Source organism: Oncorhynchus kisutch, linkage group LG8 (assembly GCF_002021735.2).
Source record: "Oncorhynchus kisutch isolate 150728-3 linkage group LG8, Okis_V2, whole genome shotgun sequence".
Taxonomy (NCBI): Eukaryota; Metazoa; Chordata; class Actinopteri; order Salmoniformes; family Salmonidae; genus Oncorhynchus; species Oncorhynchus kisutch.
In genome coordinates, this window is record NC_034181.2 from 74,123,144 (window position 1) to 74,142,157 (window position 19,014).

The 19,014-nt window shown below is 40.9% G+C and overlaps 1 protein-coding gene across 4 annotated transcripts in view; it reads left to right on the forward strand.

Moving 5' to 3' along the window:
- The first annotated feature begins 1,102 nt into the window (after window positions 1–1,102).
- The window catches only part of kctd15b (potassium channel tetramerization domain containing 15b), a 30,314-nt gene continuing 12,402 nt past the window's right edge, over window positions 1,103–19,014 (forward strand). Inside the window, exons 1-4 of one of the 4 annotated variants that reach the window (XM_031831202.1) lie at window positions 1,103–2,541; window positions 5,123–5,298; window positions 12,782–12,926; window positions 17,390–17,695. In XM_031831202.1, the coding sequence (XP_031687062.1) occupies window positions 2,530–2,541; window positions 5,123–5,298; window positions 12,782–12,926; window positions 17,390–17,695 (639 nt within the window). In that variant the 5' untranslated portion in view covers window positions 1,103–2,529. Of the gene's footprint in view, window positions 2,628–3,489; window positions 3,943–5,122; window positions 5,299–12,781; window positions 12,927–17,389; window positions 17,696–19,014 lie in introns of those variants that run through there. The other 3 variants (XM_020475020.2, XM_031831200.1, XM_031831201.1) reach the window with 3 other exon arrangements.

The window sequence follows — 19,014 nt, forward strand, 5'->3', positions numbered from 1 at the left end:
TGTATTAATATTCATTTTGCTTTGTGTAATTGTAGGCTACTTTAATTTTACTGAATTAAATACGTGAAGTGTGTAGGCTTTTGGAGGGAATACTATTTCATTTGATCAAAAGGAAGATTATGTTTGTGTCTGACACATTGCAAATATGAGTGTTACAAGTAGCTCACTAAGTGGTCAAGTGGTGCGATTTTTTTTCATTCAAGGTTGGACTGATACACACTGAATAAATAAGCAATTATTGTTTCAGGAAACACACTGCTAGTTTAAAAATGACCTCATTTTGATTAGTTTACAGACTCAATTACAATATTTTGACACTGTTATTGGTGTGTGAACTCCAAATATGAATTAATCTGCTATTCTAGTGGTCAAGAGGGCCATATATGAGGCCTGTATTAAGTCTACACTACATGCAAATCTTCAAGCTGACCTACTTCTCCTTTTCACATCAGACACTCAGCTAAAATCCATAAATTAAGGAAATTAACTGATGGGGCCCAGGGCAACTTTGTAAGCTATTTAAATCTTTAAATTTACAACATCCCTGCATACTTCATATAATTGAACTAACTGCAGGGTTGTTACTTTAATGAGAAAAAAATCCTGTCTTCTTGCCTCCAGTTTGTACTCCTGAAGACAACAAATGCATGCCAGAGGGCAAGTTTATCTTGCCCTGTTAGGGGGGCTGCTTCCTAAGGCAGCTGTGATTTATTTCCAATTCTTATAACCGTTCAGTTTGGCACGGCAATCACCAGACATGAACCTGGAACCCCCTCCTCTATGAGACGCGTTTTAATTCGATCAATCAGATAAATTGGAGTACCAAATGCAGCCCTTATTGCAATCGAATTCACATTATTATTGTATTCCTGCACTATTATTTTTCTTTGGACCAATAATCATTTCCCACACTGGTTGGCGCCAAATATCAAGAAACCAAATAGCTGAGCGCGGTGGAGTGTCTGGATTCGACAGTAGTCCTACAGTAATTACCGTGTTCAGTGCAACATAAATTATTCACAGTTATTTACACGCAAATAAACAAACACGCAAATAAATAAATAATCACAAGCCTATGTGAGCACCTGTACAGGAAGGAGGAAGAGCAAAGAGATATCACTTTGACTTCCACAGGGTGCCTTTCAGCCTACTATAAGTGTGATGCAACATTGATTTATATTTTGGGGGGCATAGTAGCGTTTTATATAACATTAAAAAAAAATGAATTTAACATAATGCATCTTTAGGTAAATTTGTCAAATCTTCTAGCTATGCTAGCAGCCTGCCTCGCTGTTTGCATAGGAAATCTTCACTGCAGACACCTCCATCTAGCCCTGTGCTATAATTGAAATGGCGCGTTTAGCTGGAGGCAGGTTGTGAGGGCGCTTTCTGCAATAGCAGAATGCATGTCGATAGACGTCATTTGGTTTTAATGGCCTACAGGACATTTGGCGTTACTACTGGAGACATTAGTGGAGAAGGGACAGGGGAAAATCGCCGCATGAAAAGTATCCAAGGAAATCTACATATGATTATTTTATTGACACTTTGTCAACAAGTTACTAGTGTGCCTTTATAATAGCTGTAAGTACACGACTAGAGAAGCGTGCCCTGTTTTACTTATTTAACTGGAGAATGGAAATGTATGCCTAGCTGGAAATGCCTGGGGGATTTTTACATCAGACGAAATGACAATGATTAAAATCTGTTTTTTTCCTGCTCTAAATATATTGAGCGACGTGACACTTGCTTGATATTGAATAGCACTTAACCGTTTACCCCCCGCAAACCAGAACGTTAAACCGTTACGGGGGCTGATATATCTATATTTTTTACCGGAAAATACGAAAAATCTGACATGAATTATTATATCTGGTCATATACATCATTTTTGTAACAGGGAGAGAGTATCACTTATTCGTTTTTAAAATCTAACTGGGTGCGAGTATAGCTAATTGTAGCCTAATCCTTGCCCCAGAGGCGTTTGGGCAGCCCGGAGCAAGAATTCTTTTTAACGCTGCTCTGTTATTTAGAGACAGGATTCTTGTCTTTCTTCTCATAACAGACCGGTAGTATCATTTAAGCAAAAAGGGCATCCAAGAAGATAAAATACGAAGCAGGATTTGACCGACTCAAATTTTAACTGTATACAAATAAGAACCGAAAAGAGAAAGGAGAGGTCTCTTCTATGTATAAGGTAAGAACGCTGCTTTGCTTCTTCCTGTGCCGCTTTTGTGGACAGAGCTTGGTCTGAGCAAGTCAGCCAGCATCAGCTATAGATCTTTAAAGCCACAGCGACCCTTCTTTTAAATCAATGTAGCTTCACTGTTAGATTCACATGTTTTAGAACAGTTTGTGGATACAGTGTTGGCAGTTTCGTTCCAAAGGAGCGGATTCTACTTGAGGAATGCTTGGGTCAGCTATTGGATGGCACTCTAGTTCTACGACACTCGGGGCATGTGAAAAAGGGGAACGCAGTCATCAGCTGGGACTGATATAAACTGGCACGGATTCCCTCGGACTCCTACGATGTTTGAAACGGTATGACTAAATTCATATTAAGATACGGAATTTCCTCATGGTATGATAGCCTACAGTATCAGCGAACAAACTATACTCAACACCAGGTAATTTGGAATAACTTTACTTGTAGTAGGGCTATGTTTTGTCCAGCCTGGGAAAGGTGTGAATGTTTGTCTAGGCTGTTGTCTTTCCCTTGTTGTTTATTGATGCTGTTGGCATATTTACGCATTCATTTTACGCACTGTTCGCTTTTGTATCAAACCTCTCTGGATCATAACTTCATATTGGTAGAAATTAGTAAGACGCCATATTGTGCATCTGGTTATCCGTGGGCATCCATGTAAACTGTGTTCAAGAGTGCAAAAGTGGATACACTATGGATCTCTGCTACTGTGCATGTTCTTTGGGCTATTTGATTTTATAACAATTACGCACATTCTAATCTTTGCTTTGTGCAATTGTCAAATATCTTTCTTTGGTACACCATTGCCCACAGTGAAACCCAACTCTTGTGAACGTTTAAAACCCGCGTATTGGCTAGAGTTACTACAGCTGGAATGTTGGTCAATAGGAAACTATTAAAACACAAAGCCACGGAGCAGATGTCAGTTGATCTCATTCAAACGAGTCAATGGTAATAGTTCCGGTATTTGTCTTTTTTTATTTGAGAACTCTTGTGAGACTATAAAGGAATCGAGTTTATTGGCTTATAGCCTTTTAATAATGTTCATCTTTGCCCCCCATATTGATCATATATATATAATAGTATATATATATATATATATAGGAAAACATATTATTTATATATATATATATATATAAAATAATATGTTTTCCAATATTTCACGTTACCCTCCACTCCGTCAACTCCTCCCATTTTAACCGTGTGTGTGTGCGTGTGTGTGTGTGTGTGTGTGTGTGTGTGAGAGAGAGTGCGTGCGTGCGTGCGCGCCTCCTATCTGGTATATATTCCCCCAACAATATTATCGGTATTGGTTACTGTGGCCCATGGCTAAATGAAGAGGTGGGATAGCCTCATACGCCAAAAACTTCTTAAGTCTTTTGAAGTCTTTCTTTCACTGGGGCCTGAAATGTATCATCCAGCGTCGTATTAAATGATCATTATTCCTGAAGGCTTGGTGGTGTACACAGCGAGGCGGGCAACACCCTGGAACATTCTGTAGTCTTCAACAACACTTTGTGCCCCAGGGCATCTCGCCTGGAGCAAAGGGCTGAATGAGCCCTAACAACGGCCTTCTGTTGACCTTTTATTCAAAGCTTAGTAAATGTGCTCTTGCATGGAAGAACTAGTTGATGAAATGCCTTTCTTTCAAATTATAATAATTTAGTTTATTCCAGCGACCCGCCATTTTTGCAGACATGATGGATATATATTTTTTCATGAAACCATATCCTAATGTAAGTTGCTTGACATTTTCTAACTATATCTGTTTCCAATTAAACTGACTCTGATATTAATTAAACGTTTGTGAGTTGAGATGTTGGGATTTAATTGACAGGCATGTGCGTAATTTTAGCAAATTACAAGGTAAATAACCATAGGAAAACATGTTATTTTGATCAATCTTAATTAAATTCGATTGTGGTGATTGGTTCTACGCAACTATGATCCCCAATACCCACATGTCTGTTTAATAGCCTACATCATTGTTTAACCCAACTCTGACGAACTGTATCCATGCGCCTCGGACTGCGCTGTGGCCTGAAGCGCGCCAACCCAGTGTATGCTACCTAGTTTGGGAAGGATTCATGTAACGGATAGTTGACATTCATGAAGTGGTCATATGTTTCTCATGCCTTCCATCCAACATCCCCAATATACACACCAGCCTGAGGACTTGCATCCTTTCTTGGTTGAACATGTGGCAAAAGCGTGCCCACGTTTCTAAAAGGTCATTGGAGGATTCCCGAGCAAATAATTAAAACCCCTGACCATGTACATGACAGATATTATAGAGTTATTAAGTAGTTTGTCTTCACATCTTGGTTGGTCCTGTTATTTTTATAGTGTTTGATACATATAATTTAACTTGACTCCTATGATATGAGATGCTATTTTTAAAGCACCAGTAACTTTTTTAAATGTTTCATTTCCATGTATAGGACATTATTGTGTGGGGTTCAAATAAAGAAACAACACAACAGTCTTGTAAGGGGTGAATGTTTTCTTATGTGTTTTCTTATGTGTGGTTCAGGAACAGAGTTAATCGGGAACAAATGCCCTGGATTCCGTATTCTCAGATTGGTGGTTGGTGTGTCTGGGCATATCACGTCTAACACATAACACAACCTTTAATTAGAATATTGCAGTTTGTTTTATCCCCCTAGAGGCTGACACCTAGCATTCCTCTTTCTGGAGCCGTAATAATCATCCTCATATCCTGCCCCCCGGCGTTGAATGAAAAGATGTAAACATACTTCATTAGAACGGTGGCAATAATTTGTAAACTAAATATGCGAGCAGACAGACATGGAAGTGATCTGATAAGGCTCAGGATCGCACTGGTGGAAGATACAGACTTTCCGGAGACCGGAGTAATTTATGATGTCTATGGCTTTTCCATTTACTTGTTTTCAGGAAGGAAGAAGCATGTCACGACTGTCTTTGACCCGGTCCCCGGTATCTCCTATGTCCACACAAGGAATCCCTCTACCGGCTCAACTGACAAAATCGAATGCTCCGGTTCACATTGACGTCGGGGGACACATGTATACTAGTAGCCTGGCTACTCTCACCAAATACCCAGACTCAAGGTAAGGAATCTGATATTCTCATTCAATAAGTGAAATGTGTTTGTCGTTTATTATCCACAGTACCAAGATGTGCCACCCAAGGTGCTTTTGTTGCAGGTTTAATAAACAATAATAATAGTATAGGAGTGTAGCCTACTGATACATATTGTACTTGAAAATGATTACCACCATAAACTTAAATAAGTAATTGTGCACAGTAACACTTTGTTAGCACATGATGCTCCAAAACCCCTCATTACAAGTTGTTGATATCAGTGATATACTTGATTGCTTTAATGATTGTTTCTCTCTAGTTTGATATTGTATATTGGATAGCCTAACCTCCATATGGCCTCATTTGAAATGTATTTGTTTATAACATGTTTATAACACATGGACATTTGTTAATTGCAGTTGCTGACTCTTTCATTCACTGAAGTGATGCTACAGGTTTATGCACTTGAATTGTACATTATGGAGAGAGAAAATGTCAGCTGTTATTTCCCCATTATAGTAACAAAACCAATTTAAAACCATCTCTAATCCATGTCCAAATGATTTGCAACTAAAAACCAGCCATTCCACTTTATAGTAAAGCTAATAGTTTATGCTGAAGTTAGTTCGTGCTTTCTATAGAAATTACCCCCTATGTTATATATTCCATGAGCTACATGCCCAAGTCAATTGCTATTACTAGAAGCCAGAGTTTCAGCTAAGCCAAGGTAAACATACATCAGTTTGTAGGAAGATCTAAGGAAATGCTTAGAGGAAATGTATCAACATAAGTCTTGGATATTCACACAGCTCTGACAGGAAATCACTGTCAACCACTTTGTTTTCTATGTCCCTAAACCAGCATGATTTATCTTGTGAGAAAATCTCCATGCCTATAATAGGCCATTGTTTATCCTTAGTATTATTGTGTCATGTCTGTCATTGCTATAAGCTGTGTGTTTGGTTCATTTAAGAGGGTTGGACAGCAAGCCAGGACCAGACACTGCAGGTACACAATACCTGAGTGAACGTTTTTGTTATTACTAGCATTATGTGCATATTACCCACCGTTTTATGACATTAGAATTTCAGTAAATCAATAGTTGATATATTTGGATGACTTTCCAGATGTTCAAATACAGGTTGTTTCATATACACTCACTGTACAGCCACACATATTCCCTGGATGTACATTATGCAAATTATTCTGTGTTGTTTTACACTTATGTTTATACTATTTATCATGTAACTTTTACACAACCATGTACCTCACACAGTGGCGGTTGGTGCCGTTTAAAATGAGGGAGGACGTTTTTTTTAATGAACATGGCCTTATTTGTATTACAGCATATTGGATGACTACCATTCATATTCCAATCACCAAATTCAATGTTACAGCAATAGGTTTAGGCTACAACATGATACTCAAATTTTCCCTATACCCATCATGAGGTTGCTACAACCTAGTCTATGAATGAAAGTTTATAACGTTGGTGCACACAGGTCGACAGAACATTTTGAGGCTACAGACAGTGACACATGGACAGACAGTGATACTTTCAATACTGCCTTGCACACTCTTGCCTGCATCTAGCTGATCTAGGGTGTAATCATTAGTCCAACAGTTGCAAACAAGAGTTTCTATAGGACAAATTCAGATATGTTTATCCCCGTTTCGTTCTGTTTGCTAAGAAACGTTTTTCAACAGAATCGGCAGAATGAATACCCCTCCAATCATGGGAAAAACACAGTTGACTTTCCTAGCAGCCAGATTTTATCAAATCAAATGTATTTATAAAGCCCTTCTTATATCAGCAGCTGTACAGAAACCCAGCCTAAAACCACAAACAGCAAGCAATGCAGGTGTAGGAGCACGGTGGCTAGAAAAACTCCCTAGAAAGGCCAAAACCTAGGAAGAAACCTAGAGAGGAACCAGGCTATGAGGGGTGGCCAGTCCTCTTCTGGCTGTGCCGGGTGGAGATTATAACAGAACATGGCCAAGATGTTCAAATGTTCATAAATGACCAGCATGGTCAAATAATAATAATCACAGTAGTTGTTGAGGGTGCAGCAAGTCAACACCTCAGGAGTAAATGTCAGTTGGCTTTTCATAGCTGATCCTTCTCGCATCCATGCGCATTGAAGTCCCTTTGCTTGTGGACTTCAATGTGCAACACATCAGCTGTATGTGACCAGGTGAAAAAAACTTTCCAAGCCAAACCATATCATAACCTCTACACACAGCCTACATTGTTGTCACCATATTAGGTTAAAGTAACGTCATAGTCAACATAGCTAATAGAACTAACACGTTAGTAAACCCACTACAATCATGCAGTAAAGTTACAGTGTACAGTCAGTAAGCAGTTTAGCACTTACACTGGCGGGCCCCAGTGGCAATACATGAGTAAATCAAAAGCTTACCTTGACTTGGAAGAGTTCCAGTGTTGTGTTAGGCTAAACTAGCTAGCTGCATTTGCTAGCTAAGTAAGTGATATTGAAAGTGAAAATGATGAAATCCCTCTTTCTATCTCTCTCTTGCTTCTCCTTCATGTTGGGAGAAATGAATTTGTTCAAAACTGTTAAACTTAAACGGAAGTTGTCATAATTACTGTGTATGTCTATGGAAGGGGGTGAGAACTATGAGCCTCCTAGGTTTTTTATTGAAGTCATTGTACTCAGAGGAGGATGGAAGCTATCTGTCCTCAGGGTACACTGTTGTGCTACCCTACAAGAGTGCTGTTGAGGCTACTGTAGACCTTCATTGCAAAAAGTGTGTTTTAATCAATTATTTGCTGAGATGTGAATATATTTAGTATAGTTTTGTCTAAAAATAATAACTTTTTAAATGTTTTACCACTTTTATTTTTATGAAATTCTGTTTTCTGAAATTCACTGAGGACAATGGCCCTTCCCTTCCTCCTCTGAGGAGCCTTCACTGACCTCACATAATGATGTTGCATAATGATGTTACACATTGCATATACATTATACACAAGGGTGAAAAGCCATACAAATGTAGCATACATACTGTATAGTAAGGAGTAGCAGTGCTTTTACAGTAAAAGTAATGACAGGATACCACTGCGTATGTGAGAGCCAGTTCTCTCTCTCTCTCTCTCTCTCTCTCTCTCTCTCTCTCTCTCTCTCTCTCTCTCTCTCCTCAGTGTTCCACACAGTCTGCCTCAGGGGTTCACTTTCCTCTGGAGCCAGTGGAGGAGGAGCCCTCTTGTGTGAATTAGGATAATGGCTGACAGAAAGCAAAACAATTACACTGCAGTAACCAGACTTATATGCAGTCTTTATAGAGGACATCCGGTGTGGTGTGCATGGAGGTGTCTAGTCCTAGTCCGCCATTCATGATCCACTGAAACATAACAATTAAAGAACAAGGTTCAAAGAATTGTAAGTTGATGATTACTTTTAATAGATTGCTGCGTTAATAATGCAGAGTGCGTAGAGAAACTTAGTCTAGTAACTAATGTCTGGGTATTCATCTTCCTCTGTACAGACTGCAGTAAGGGACAGAGGTCATCAAACATTGATACCCGCTCTGGGGAGTTCACAGTTAAGGAGATAAGCGTCAGAGCTCCATTCTACTGAGACTGAGGAAAGTAAATGAGAAGAATATTATACAGACAAGGAAACTATTTTGAAATGACCCTTGACATAAGTTATTGCTTATTTTGACAATTTCTCTTGTTTCCATTAGCTATGAGGGATGGCATATAGTATAGCTAAAAAACATAAACAAAAGATCACCTTGGGTATTCAAACCAGCAACCTTTTGGTTACTGGCCTAACGCTCTAACTACCTGCAGCCATCCCTGGTACTGTCTACAATGCCAGGGGTTCACAAACATTTTCACTTATGCCCCCCTCCAGCATTCGGGACCCCCCATGTCTATTTCTATGGACACAAGCACTGTTTATGACACAAACTGTTCACACTCCTCTTGTTGGTGGAGAGAACATTTTTTCTGGTATAATTTGATCTAATTTGATTGCAATTCTACACATTTTGCCATGTCTAATGTGTATTGATGTAATATTTCAGTGAGTCGAACATTACAACAAAATCTATGGGCAACAAAACATTAGCTGACATGGGCTAGTTGATCTGGACATTTCTGACAAGTTATAAATATCTCTCTAAGGTATTCAATGACTGACATGACAAGAGGAATACTGATGATGCACTACCCAATTTCAAAATTGCATTCTACAATTTATTTTTAATTTTTAGGGTGGACCCCCCACAGTTTGGAAACCACTGTAGTGTGTTACTATACCACTTGTTCTACATTCACTCAATATACCACTCTCCAAACGCACTATTACTCCCCTTTATGAATGTCTTTTACACATGAACAACTTTATTCATTAAAGTTTGAAATAGTCAAGAGTTCAGTAATATTTGAACCTTCAGTTTTAATCTCTGTGTACACTTGACAATGGACTTCCCTACCCAGTTGTAAATCTATTCACAGAGCCAGTGTACACCCTTGAAGTTGGGTTTGATACATTCATCCAAACACACTCTGGACATTTGTTTTTACAGACATATGTAAGATGTCCTGCAATGTATGTCTGAATTAATTGGGAATCTATTGAAAACAGCTCAGGTCTTTCATTTTGGAGAGAGTGAAAAGCTGCACTTGTCTTGACCCACCCACACCCCTAGCCATGAGTTTCAGACTCTAAACTGTTAGTCTGACATGTGTGGGTCCATGAGATGCCTACCTACCGCCTGCTCAACCACGCTGCCTCTACTCAGCACCGCTGGGATGTGAGATCAGAGATGATCCTGTCCTTCACAAACTCCCACTCTGCCCCTCTCTCTCTCTCTGTCTCTCTCTCTCTGTCTCTCTCTCTCTCTCATTCTCTCTTTCTCTATCACCGTCTTTCTCCCTCTCTCTCTCTCGCTCTCTCTTTCTCTATCACCGTCTTTCTCCCTCTCTCTCTCTCGCTCTCTCTTTCTCTATCACCGTCTTTCTCCCTCTCTCTCTCTCGCTCTCTCTTTCTCTATCACCGTCTTTCTCCCTCTCTCTCTCGCTCTCTCTTTCTCTATCACCGTCTTTCTCCCTCTCTCTCTCTCTCTCTCTCTCTCTCTCTCTCTCTCTCTCTCTCTCTCCCTCTCTCTCTCTCTCTCTCTCTCTCAGGCAGGCAGGCAGGATGGTGTATAGCTCTCTACCTGTCTGACATGACAGAAACAAAGCTGGGTGAGCGCGGGGGTCCGTCTTTCAGGTGCGGAGGGCCCCCAATCGGTGATTTACCAAAAGGAAACACTGAGACTGAGGGAGATACAGAAATGGAGAGAGGGAAAAAGAAAGAAAGAAAAGAAAAACAGGCAGCATTTTAATTGCTTTTTAAAAAAGTGGAGATGAAAAACAGAGTTAGCCTGGAGGGGTATGGTGAAATTCTAGCTGGAAGAATTGCAAGACCATATGAGAAAGGAACACCTCGGGCATAACAGGGAGATGAGTATTGGTTTTTTATAAAGCATTTTGCATCGATTTTCAGAGAGAAAGGGAGAAAGAGAGAGGGAAAAGATGGAGAGAAAGAGAGCGAGAAGGGGAGGGAAAGTGAGTGGAGAGAAAGAGAGGGAGAGCATCTTTGAACTGGCTCTCTTTATACAGTTAACAGGAAAGGAAAAACAGGGCAAATTCTACATGATAGGATTCAGTCTATACCTGATGAAGCCCTTTGATACAGTTACTGTGTGTGTCTTTACAAAGTAAAGGATTGTAATGGAAAGTAAATGCAATTCGCTTTAGAAATTTAAACTATAAAGTCAAAGCTATAAAATGGTCCCGTGTGGCTCACTTGGTAGAACATTGTGCTTGCAATGCTGGAGTTGTGGATTTGATTCTCATGGGGGACCTGTATGACAAAGTATGAAAATGCATGTGCTCACTACTGTAATGTGCTCTGGATAAGAGTGTCTGCTAAATGACTCACATGTAATACAGCTGTGTATGTGTGTAGAGATTCCCATAGCATCTCTCTTTCTTGTGTTATGTCTTATAACAGGATTTAACAGTCACTGGGCAAAAGCAGCTTGTGAGAATGAGACATTCTGGTGATTTTCTTTGTGGTTTGACTGTACTCAGCTGACCTAAAAGCTGTTAGCATGATTAAAGAGCTGATTACATCAGAACAATGACAACAGAGAAGCATTCTCTCTGCCAAGAGCTGTTTCTGGGAGAGAGGAGGGAAATGTTTCAGTGAAACCATTTTAAAGGTTACTCTAAATACTCTGAACTGCCACTTCTACAGAAAACTGTTGAGTGACACATACAAATACTTAAGTAAAACAGTGATAGAGACACCATGTCAATCATGTCTCTAAAATGACCAACATAAAAGTCCTATTTCTCTTCCTTCCAGGTCTATAGCTATTATCACCTAGTGCAGATCTGAGGTGAAATGAATCAACTAATGGTTGAGAGCTACAGTAGCTAATGATGCAGGATCTTAATTTGGGCCAGTTTGCCACATCAGGAAAATAATCCTGCAGCAACAGGAAATGTGAATTATTATGTGTAAGGGATTGTGTAAGGGATGTGTAAGTGTATTTGTAAGGGAAAATCAAGTCTGAAATTTAAAAGTGGAAATTACAAACTTCAGAAGCCTTTGTAAACGTCAAATACACTACATATTTTTAATTTCCTGCATTGCAAGAAAGTTCTCCTGCAACATGGTGATCAAAGTAAGATCTTACACCTGTACCATGACAACCTCACAAGAGATGAGAGAAATGTGTAGTTTCCAACCATATCTCAAGGCATCGTATCGACAGTATATGGTAGGATGAAAGCTAACAGATTACTGCATTTTCCAGTGTTAGCCAGGCTCCTTGTTCACTCCTGGTTACAGTTTGAGAGGCCGACTATGGATGGATGCTTGGATGCTTAGAAGTTATGTCCATAATTCATGGAATTTCCCTCTGTTGTTCTGCATTCTAATGGGAAACCTGCATCAGTTATTTTAGAGAAATTACTTTTTGAGTGAATGCTGATTTTTACAGTGAATAGCACGAGGTGGAGTAGTCACACTTGGGCTCTTACTTGTTTTCAACAATGAACCAAATCAATACATAATTCAGTGGAACATTTGTATTTAAAACACTAATAGGTATCAGAGTATGAGCATCAGAGCATCATGGATTCAAACACTATAGAGAATCATATATCATATTTCATTGTAGCAAAGCCCAGTTAAATGTTTTATTAGGCCTTTAGTAATAGAGCTTTAAACTGAACCCATAACATTAATATCTGTACCAGCTGAGACACTGTATGTTGTCCTAATCACACAGCAGAAGGGACACTTCAAACAGGCCTGGAACACAGGAAATGTCCCTTAAGCCCCTTGTTTCAACCAGGATGCTAATACATTTCAGACTTAGAGCTAATAAAATGGAAAAAATAAATGGAGGGTAATTGTTTGAAGGCAGCCGCTCAACTCAACCTCATTCCATTATATGTGTGTGTGTTTCAATTTCCAGAATCAGCCGTCTGTTTAATGGCACAGAGCCCATCGTGCTGGACAGCTTGAAGCAGCACTACTTCATCGACAGGGATGGAGAAATATTCCGTTACATTCTCAGCTTCCTCAGGACCTGCAAACTGCTTCTCCCAGATGACTTCAAGGTACATTATGATTTGTATTTGCACACCATAGCATCATGTGTAAAGTATCTGCGCTGTAGGAACTCACACAGTGTAGAAATATACAAAGGATAGATGATTGATTCAAAGTTTGAACTTCCCTCTCATCTGAGAAGAATGTCCAAGATGTTATTTTTCGCTATCTATCAATTTATATTGTAAACATTATTAACATTACATTCACATTCAATATCAGCAGTCATTTTCTAAATGAATAAAACATTGGAAATCAGATCCAATGAATCCCCACCAATTTATCATTAAAGTGATGCTTTGAAGGTATTGAGTCATTTCAGCCAGTAATTCTGAATTTGATATGTTACGAATTGCAAATTATTCTATATATATATATTTTAATGTAATTTGTACAATATGTTACAATTTGTAAGTGCTTAAGATCCCAGACTGAACATGTAATATACCGTGGAGGAAAGGTGAAAATTCGGTCTAAAACATAACATAGTTCTGTGATGTGAACCAAAGCCCAGAGCTGTTTCTCACAAAAAAAATGATTTCTATAGAGGTGAGGCCAGGTGAAACAGGCTGTATAGCCCCTGTTCCACTTGTTCCAGTCTGACAGTACCACCCAGTCTCCCAGCCACTGCCTGCTCTCAATAGAGTGCCATGACAGTTTAAAGGAACTGGGCTTGAGAGGGAAGTAGGAATACTAGACAGGGCGAGAATAATGTGGTCTTGAGTCTGACAGAGGGGAATGTGTGGGGAGGGAGTGTATTGTAGGGGATGTCTACAGAAAGACAAACACACACACACACACACTTTTATACAGTGCTCTATCTGGGAAACTGGAGCGACTTTGGTCCATGTTAGCCCACTGTGGCTGCACACACCTGTCTCCTGTTTCAGAGTGCGCATGAGGAGACTCCTTCCTGGATGCGCTTGGCTTAGCAAAACAACCGGCTCTGGAAATATACACATATTATTGTTACTAAGTTATTCTACTTAGTAACAGAGCAAAGATTCAAGCCAACGATCGATCATGGACTCTGGCCAAATCTTCTGTGATATAACCACTTTGATCGATCTAAAACACAATTAGTAAAATGTAAAGTTGCGGTTGATAATGTCTAAGGAGAGCATATTCAGTGCTCCATCTGTTCCTGTCCATCCGGATCCCTTTTAGTTCAGCCTATTATACCCAAACTTCCATGTCTTTCCCTGTCGGCTTGGACTAGTTCATCACTCTGGCTAAGGGGAGTAGAGGAGAGGCAGATCCCCCTGGCTAACTCTCAGGGCCAAGCATTATGGCTGAATGGGGACTGACCTGAACAACTGTGAGAACATGAAAGCTTCCTTCACATTTTTGGCAAATTCCATTTTGGTTTTGGTTTGATCTGTATAGTGTACTGTATGGAAGCTATAGCTGTTCTCATCCACTCCCATTCTACACAGTCCAATCAGCCAATGACTGTAAGTCAAACAAATGCAGCATAGGGCCTCCTTGTTTCAACTCATTACATGAATTCACTCGCATCATCCAGCCTCCTCTCTCTCTCTCTGTTGATCTGCATACCTTTCAATTTGTGTGAACTCTGTGTGAAAAAATGCAAATATGGTTAGGAGGACTTGAGCATGTTCTTATCTGAACACAATCAGTGTTGGCGTCACCCCAGGCCTGGGTCTCTTCTGCTGCTGGCAGCCAACATGCTGTGTGTTTAGCTAAATCAATGTGAAAGCCTGCTTAGCAGTATAGTAACAAATATTCAGCATATATCAGTAGATGTGATACAATATTCACCCTTAATGTGCTTTCCACATGACATATTTCAGACATTATTCAGACTACAATGAATCACAAGGTGTGTAAGCAATGCTCAGTCAAATTAGGTGATGGTCCTTAACCATTCTGGTGTGTTTTTGCATGTTACAATTATATTAGATTTCTCAGTCACTCATAGTGCTAGACAAAGTGTTATTGTAATATTACAGCTAATTAATTTCCCATTTCACATTCATTATCGTCTTGTTCATTATAACTGCATATAGGTCAGTGGTGTTGCCATATCCATGTCAAATGACAGTGCAGAAGGTAACTTCTAATTTTGTTGGTTTAATTACCTGTAAAAACTATTTTGTTCCTGTTTTGGATCAAGATAATCTCTCTCTGTCTGCTCCTACTCTGTCGCTCTCTCCCCATCTCTCTATTTTGCTCCCCCAACTCCCTCTATTCTCCCTCCGTCCTTCCCTGCGATGTTGCCTTGCCAGTGGGTGATCAGGTCGGATCATTATTTTGGAGCTCAACCGGCCTGTCTGGACACAGGATTGTGGGATAGATTGTCTCTTGGAGCTGGCAGCATACAGCCAAGACAGAGCTGTTGGGCCTGTCTCCCCTCTCATCCTCACTTCAGAATTACGTTAGGATTATTCTGTTGTTTTCTGTTCTGCCCGGCTCAGGCTCAGGATGACTAAAGTGCCTCGCAGACAGACCCCTGTTAAAAACACATCCATCCGTGGCTTCAGACCTGTGAAGGGTGAGGAGCTACACTTCGATACAGAGAGCACCCCTAAGGGAGAACGTCTCTTTATGTATTTTGTCAGGCGCAGTGAGGAGGGCCTAGAGAAGGCTGAGAAAAAAACTGACCGACCCACCTCTTCACATTCTGTAATATTAAATATTAGAATGTCGGCTTAAGATGTGTTGCGTCACCGCCTGCTTCAGCTAGAGTTGGTTTTGGGCCATTCCTGGTTTTCAGATGGGGGGTCGAATGAGGGTTAAAGAAGCAGAAGGTTTTTCATGTTAGGGTTTTTCATGCAGGGGGATTTGAAAGTGGCTATTTCTTCCATCCTGACTGAGGCAGACAGGGTTAATAATATGCTGTTTGCTGCTATTGCTGTACCATACTCTGTACCCAGCAGTGTTCTGGAGAGACGAGGGAAAACTCTTTTTAGATTTGGTTCCCCCAGCACCCCCAGCACCCAACACCCACAGCCAATGATGATGCAGTCAGACTGAAACAGGCACACTCTCTTTCTTTCCTCTGCACAAACCCTAACTTACTTTAGAAGTGCATAAAGACTATAATACACTGCGATCATCAACTTTTCTCTTGAACCAGATTCTTTCATAAAGAGAATGATTAGAAGGTCCTGATACCGACCAAATACATGGAGGGTATGGCAACTCATTATGTCATGGGAAATATTGTTTCCCTTTGTGCTAGGTTGAAGATGACAATTGTTAAGACAACAAGATTCTAATATCCCAAAGCTCTTTTCAACAATGTGACCAGCTATGCTAGTTAGCAATGCTGCTGCTAGTTAGCATGAGCGCAGGTCCAAGATTTGTGACGACGTTATCTTAACCTCTGTGTATTTTCGACCTACCCTTTGTACAGGAAATACATCAAATAACATTTTTAGGAATGCAGCACCCATAAATGTAGCAACTTACCTTTGTATAATTTCCAGTTAGAGCTTCTGGTAGCTAAATCAATTACTGATTGTTTTGCAAGCACATTTACAATACTCATTTGACACAATATAAAATTGTGATATCAGAGCTTAACATCGGGCCACTATTAGACATTACCATAAAATCCCCTCTGTGTAAAGCATGCATAAAAAAATCAACCATGGATTATATTATAATTATCCTCATGTTCACTTCTTCTCCCATATATATTCCCCTCACCTCCCCTCTGTTAGCTAACTACCAATAGCTTGCCTTTCTTCCTCAGTCTTCCTGATATTTTCTATGGTAGTGTTGAACGATGGTGCCATCTGGTCTTGTGGGAAATTAGAGGCAAGAGCGCAGGGGCAAATGGCCCCCAGCAAGCACAGCCCAGGGGGGAAGGCAGCTAGGCAATCTGCTGCAGCTAGACTGTCTGCACATAGGAATGTACCATCCCATCCCACATCACTGCAGCCTGGGCTCGCTGAGCCTCGCCTCACTGACACAGGCCTCTATAGAGTCGAGCTCAATACAACATGCTAGAGGATTACTCAGCCCTGTCACCAGCTACTGTTGCAGTAGAGAGTGACTGGCTGATTGTAGCTATGGCCATGGTTAGCATGGTAATAAAAAACAATACAGGCCTTTCTTGTAAACAACTGGAGACTGAATCATTCTTCAATCTGAGATATTTGAATGTTCAATGTGGGCCTAACCGGGATCATTTGTAACCAGGAAATACCATGAGATTAATATGAGGGACTATAAAATACACTCTTTTAAAGCCACTTTGATACAGAACTGATTTTTCCATTGCAGGTTAGGAGAATTTACACAGCAGGTTAGGATAATTAATGTAGCAGGTTAGGAGTCTGAGGTTAAGGTTAGGGAAACGGTTAGGGTTAGCAAAAATGCTCTCCTATCTTGCTAAGAAAATCACTTCGTATCGAAGTGGCGTGAAAAGGACAAAGAGGTCTGACATGAAAATTACTTGGATTTGAGTGTTTGTGCATGTTCCCTATCCTGTCCCATCCAGGAGTTCCACCTGCTGTACGAGGAGGCTCGGTACTACCAGCTGTCCCCCATGATTAAGGAGCTGGAGCGTTGGAAGCAGGAGAGGGAGCAGCGCAGGACGGCCCAGCCCTGTGACTGCCTGGTGGTGCGGGTGACGCCTGACCTAGGTGAGAGGATTGCCCTTAGCGGGGAGAAGGTGCTCATCGAGGAGATCTTCCCCGAGACTGGAGACGTCATGTGCAACTCGGTGAACGCCGGCTGGAACCAGGACCCCACGCACGTCATCCGCTTCCCCCTCAACGGCTACTGCAGGCTCAACTCTGTCCAGGTAGATAACGTTTTGTCTGTGCATGTATGTCGGCAGCCATCTTTAATCATCACTAGAAGGTTTTTTTCCTGGTGATGAAAACCCCAGAGAGCCTCTGTGACTTCTGTTTTCCTATAGTCTTGAGGGAGCAGGGTTTAAAGTGGGTATAATGGTGTATCACATTTTACAGGTGGGAAGTTGACTGTTGACTGTTCTAAAGTCATCACTGGTGATCTATAGGACAAGGACTCCACTTTGAAATGTCCATGTAAAGGCATGTGACATGATTTGTAGCCTGCGTGTAGCCACAGACAAGATGACTGTTCTGTAGCAACAACCCCTCATCATAACTCACATGGGATAATAGTTACTCTGATGTGATTTAGAGTGAATTTGTTTAAGATGTTCGGAGATAGTGACACGTTTTTTCAGCCACTTGTAGGCGTATGTCACAGCAATAATATTCATCTTCCTCTCAGAAAACACTCTTCCCTCTCCAAGGTTTGAATGAGGCTTTAAGGAGCAGAGCAGCCTCTCACCACAGCTCTGTGGTATCATCAACACCTCATTGCCAATAGCCATACAGATCAACACATAGAGGAGCCTCACCCAGCGCCCAGCATGCCCCACACTACCCCCAACACGCCAGGCAGGCGTTCTGCTCTGACACCTCCACCGTCCTCCTGCCAATGTGAGAGACCACCTCCGGGGCTGCTGCCTAGCTGCCTGAGCAGCGGGACAAAGTCTTGTCTCCTCTCCACTGTCTGTCTGCCTGCACTGCGGCCATGTTTTCTTCTCGCAAAAATGAGAGGGGTGAAAAAAATGATATGCATAATTTACGTTTGACTCCTTTTTAAGACACAGCTCCTCTTTTTAAAAAGACTCCAATATAACACCGCCCGGGGAGATTGAAATACACGTATTGCATTTTTTAATACCATACTTACAATTTCTCAAACAGCCTAAACCGGTTTATACTTCTTTTATAGATTTTTAAATGGCTTGCAATATAATTAATTGGCCGCATCAACTAACACAACATTTTCCCACTATGTTTACCGCCGAGTCTGGTCTCAGTGTGCGCCGTACATCTGTTTCAAATGGACTGGGAAGGATCCCTACTATTTTAGGTTTCATTATCAGGCCTTTCCCACAGACAGTGGGGCTGAGGTGAAACCAACCCACAGACTCTCTCTCTCTCTCTCTGTGTAGCTGAGGTGAAACAAACCCACAGACTCACTGTCCCTCTGTTGAGCTGAGGTGAAACAAACCCACAGACTCACTGTTTCTCTGTTGAGCTGAGGTGAAACAAACCCACATACTCACAGTCTCTCTGTGAA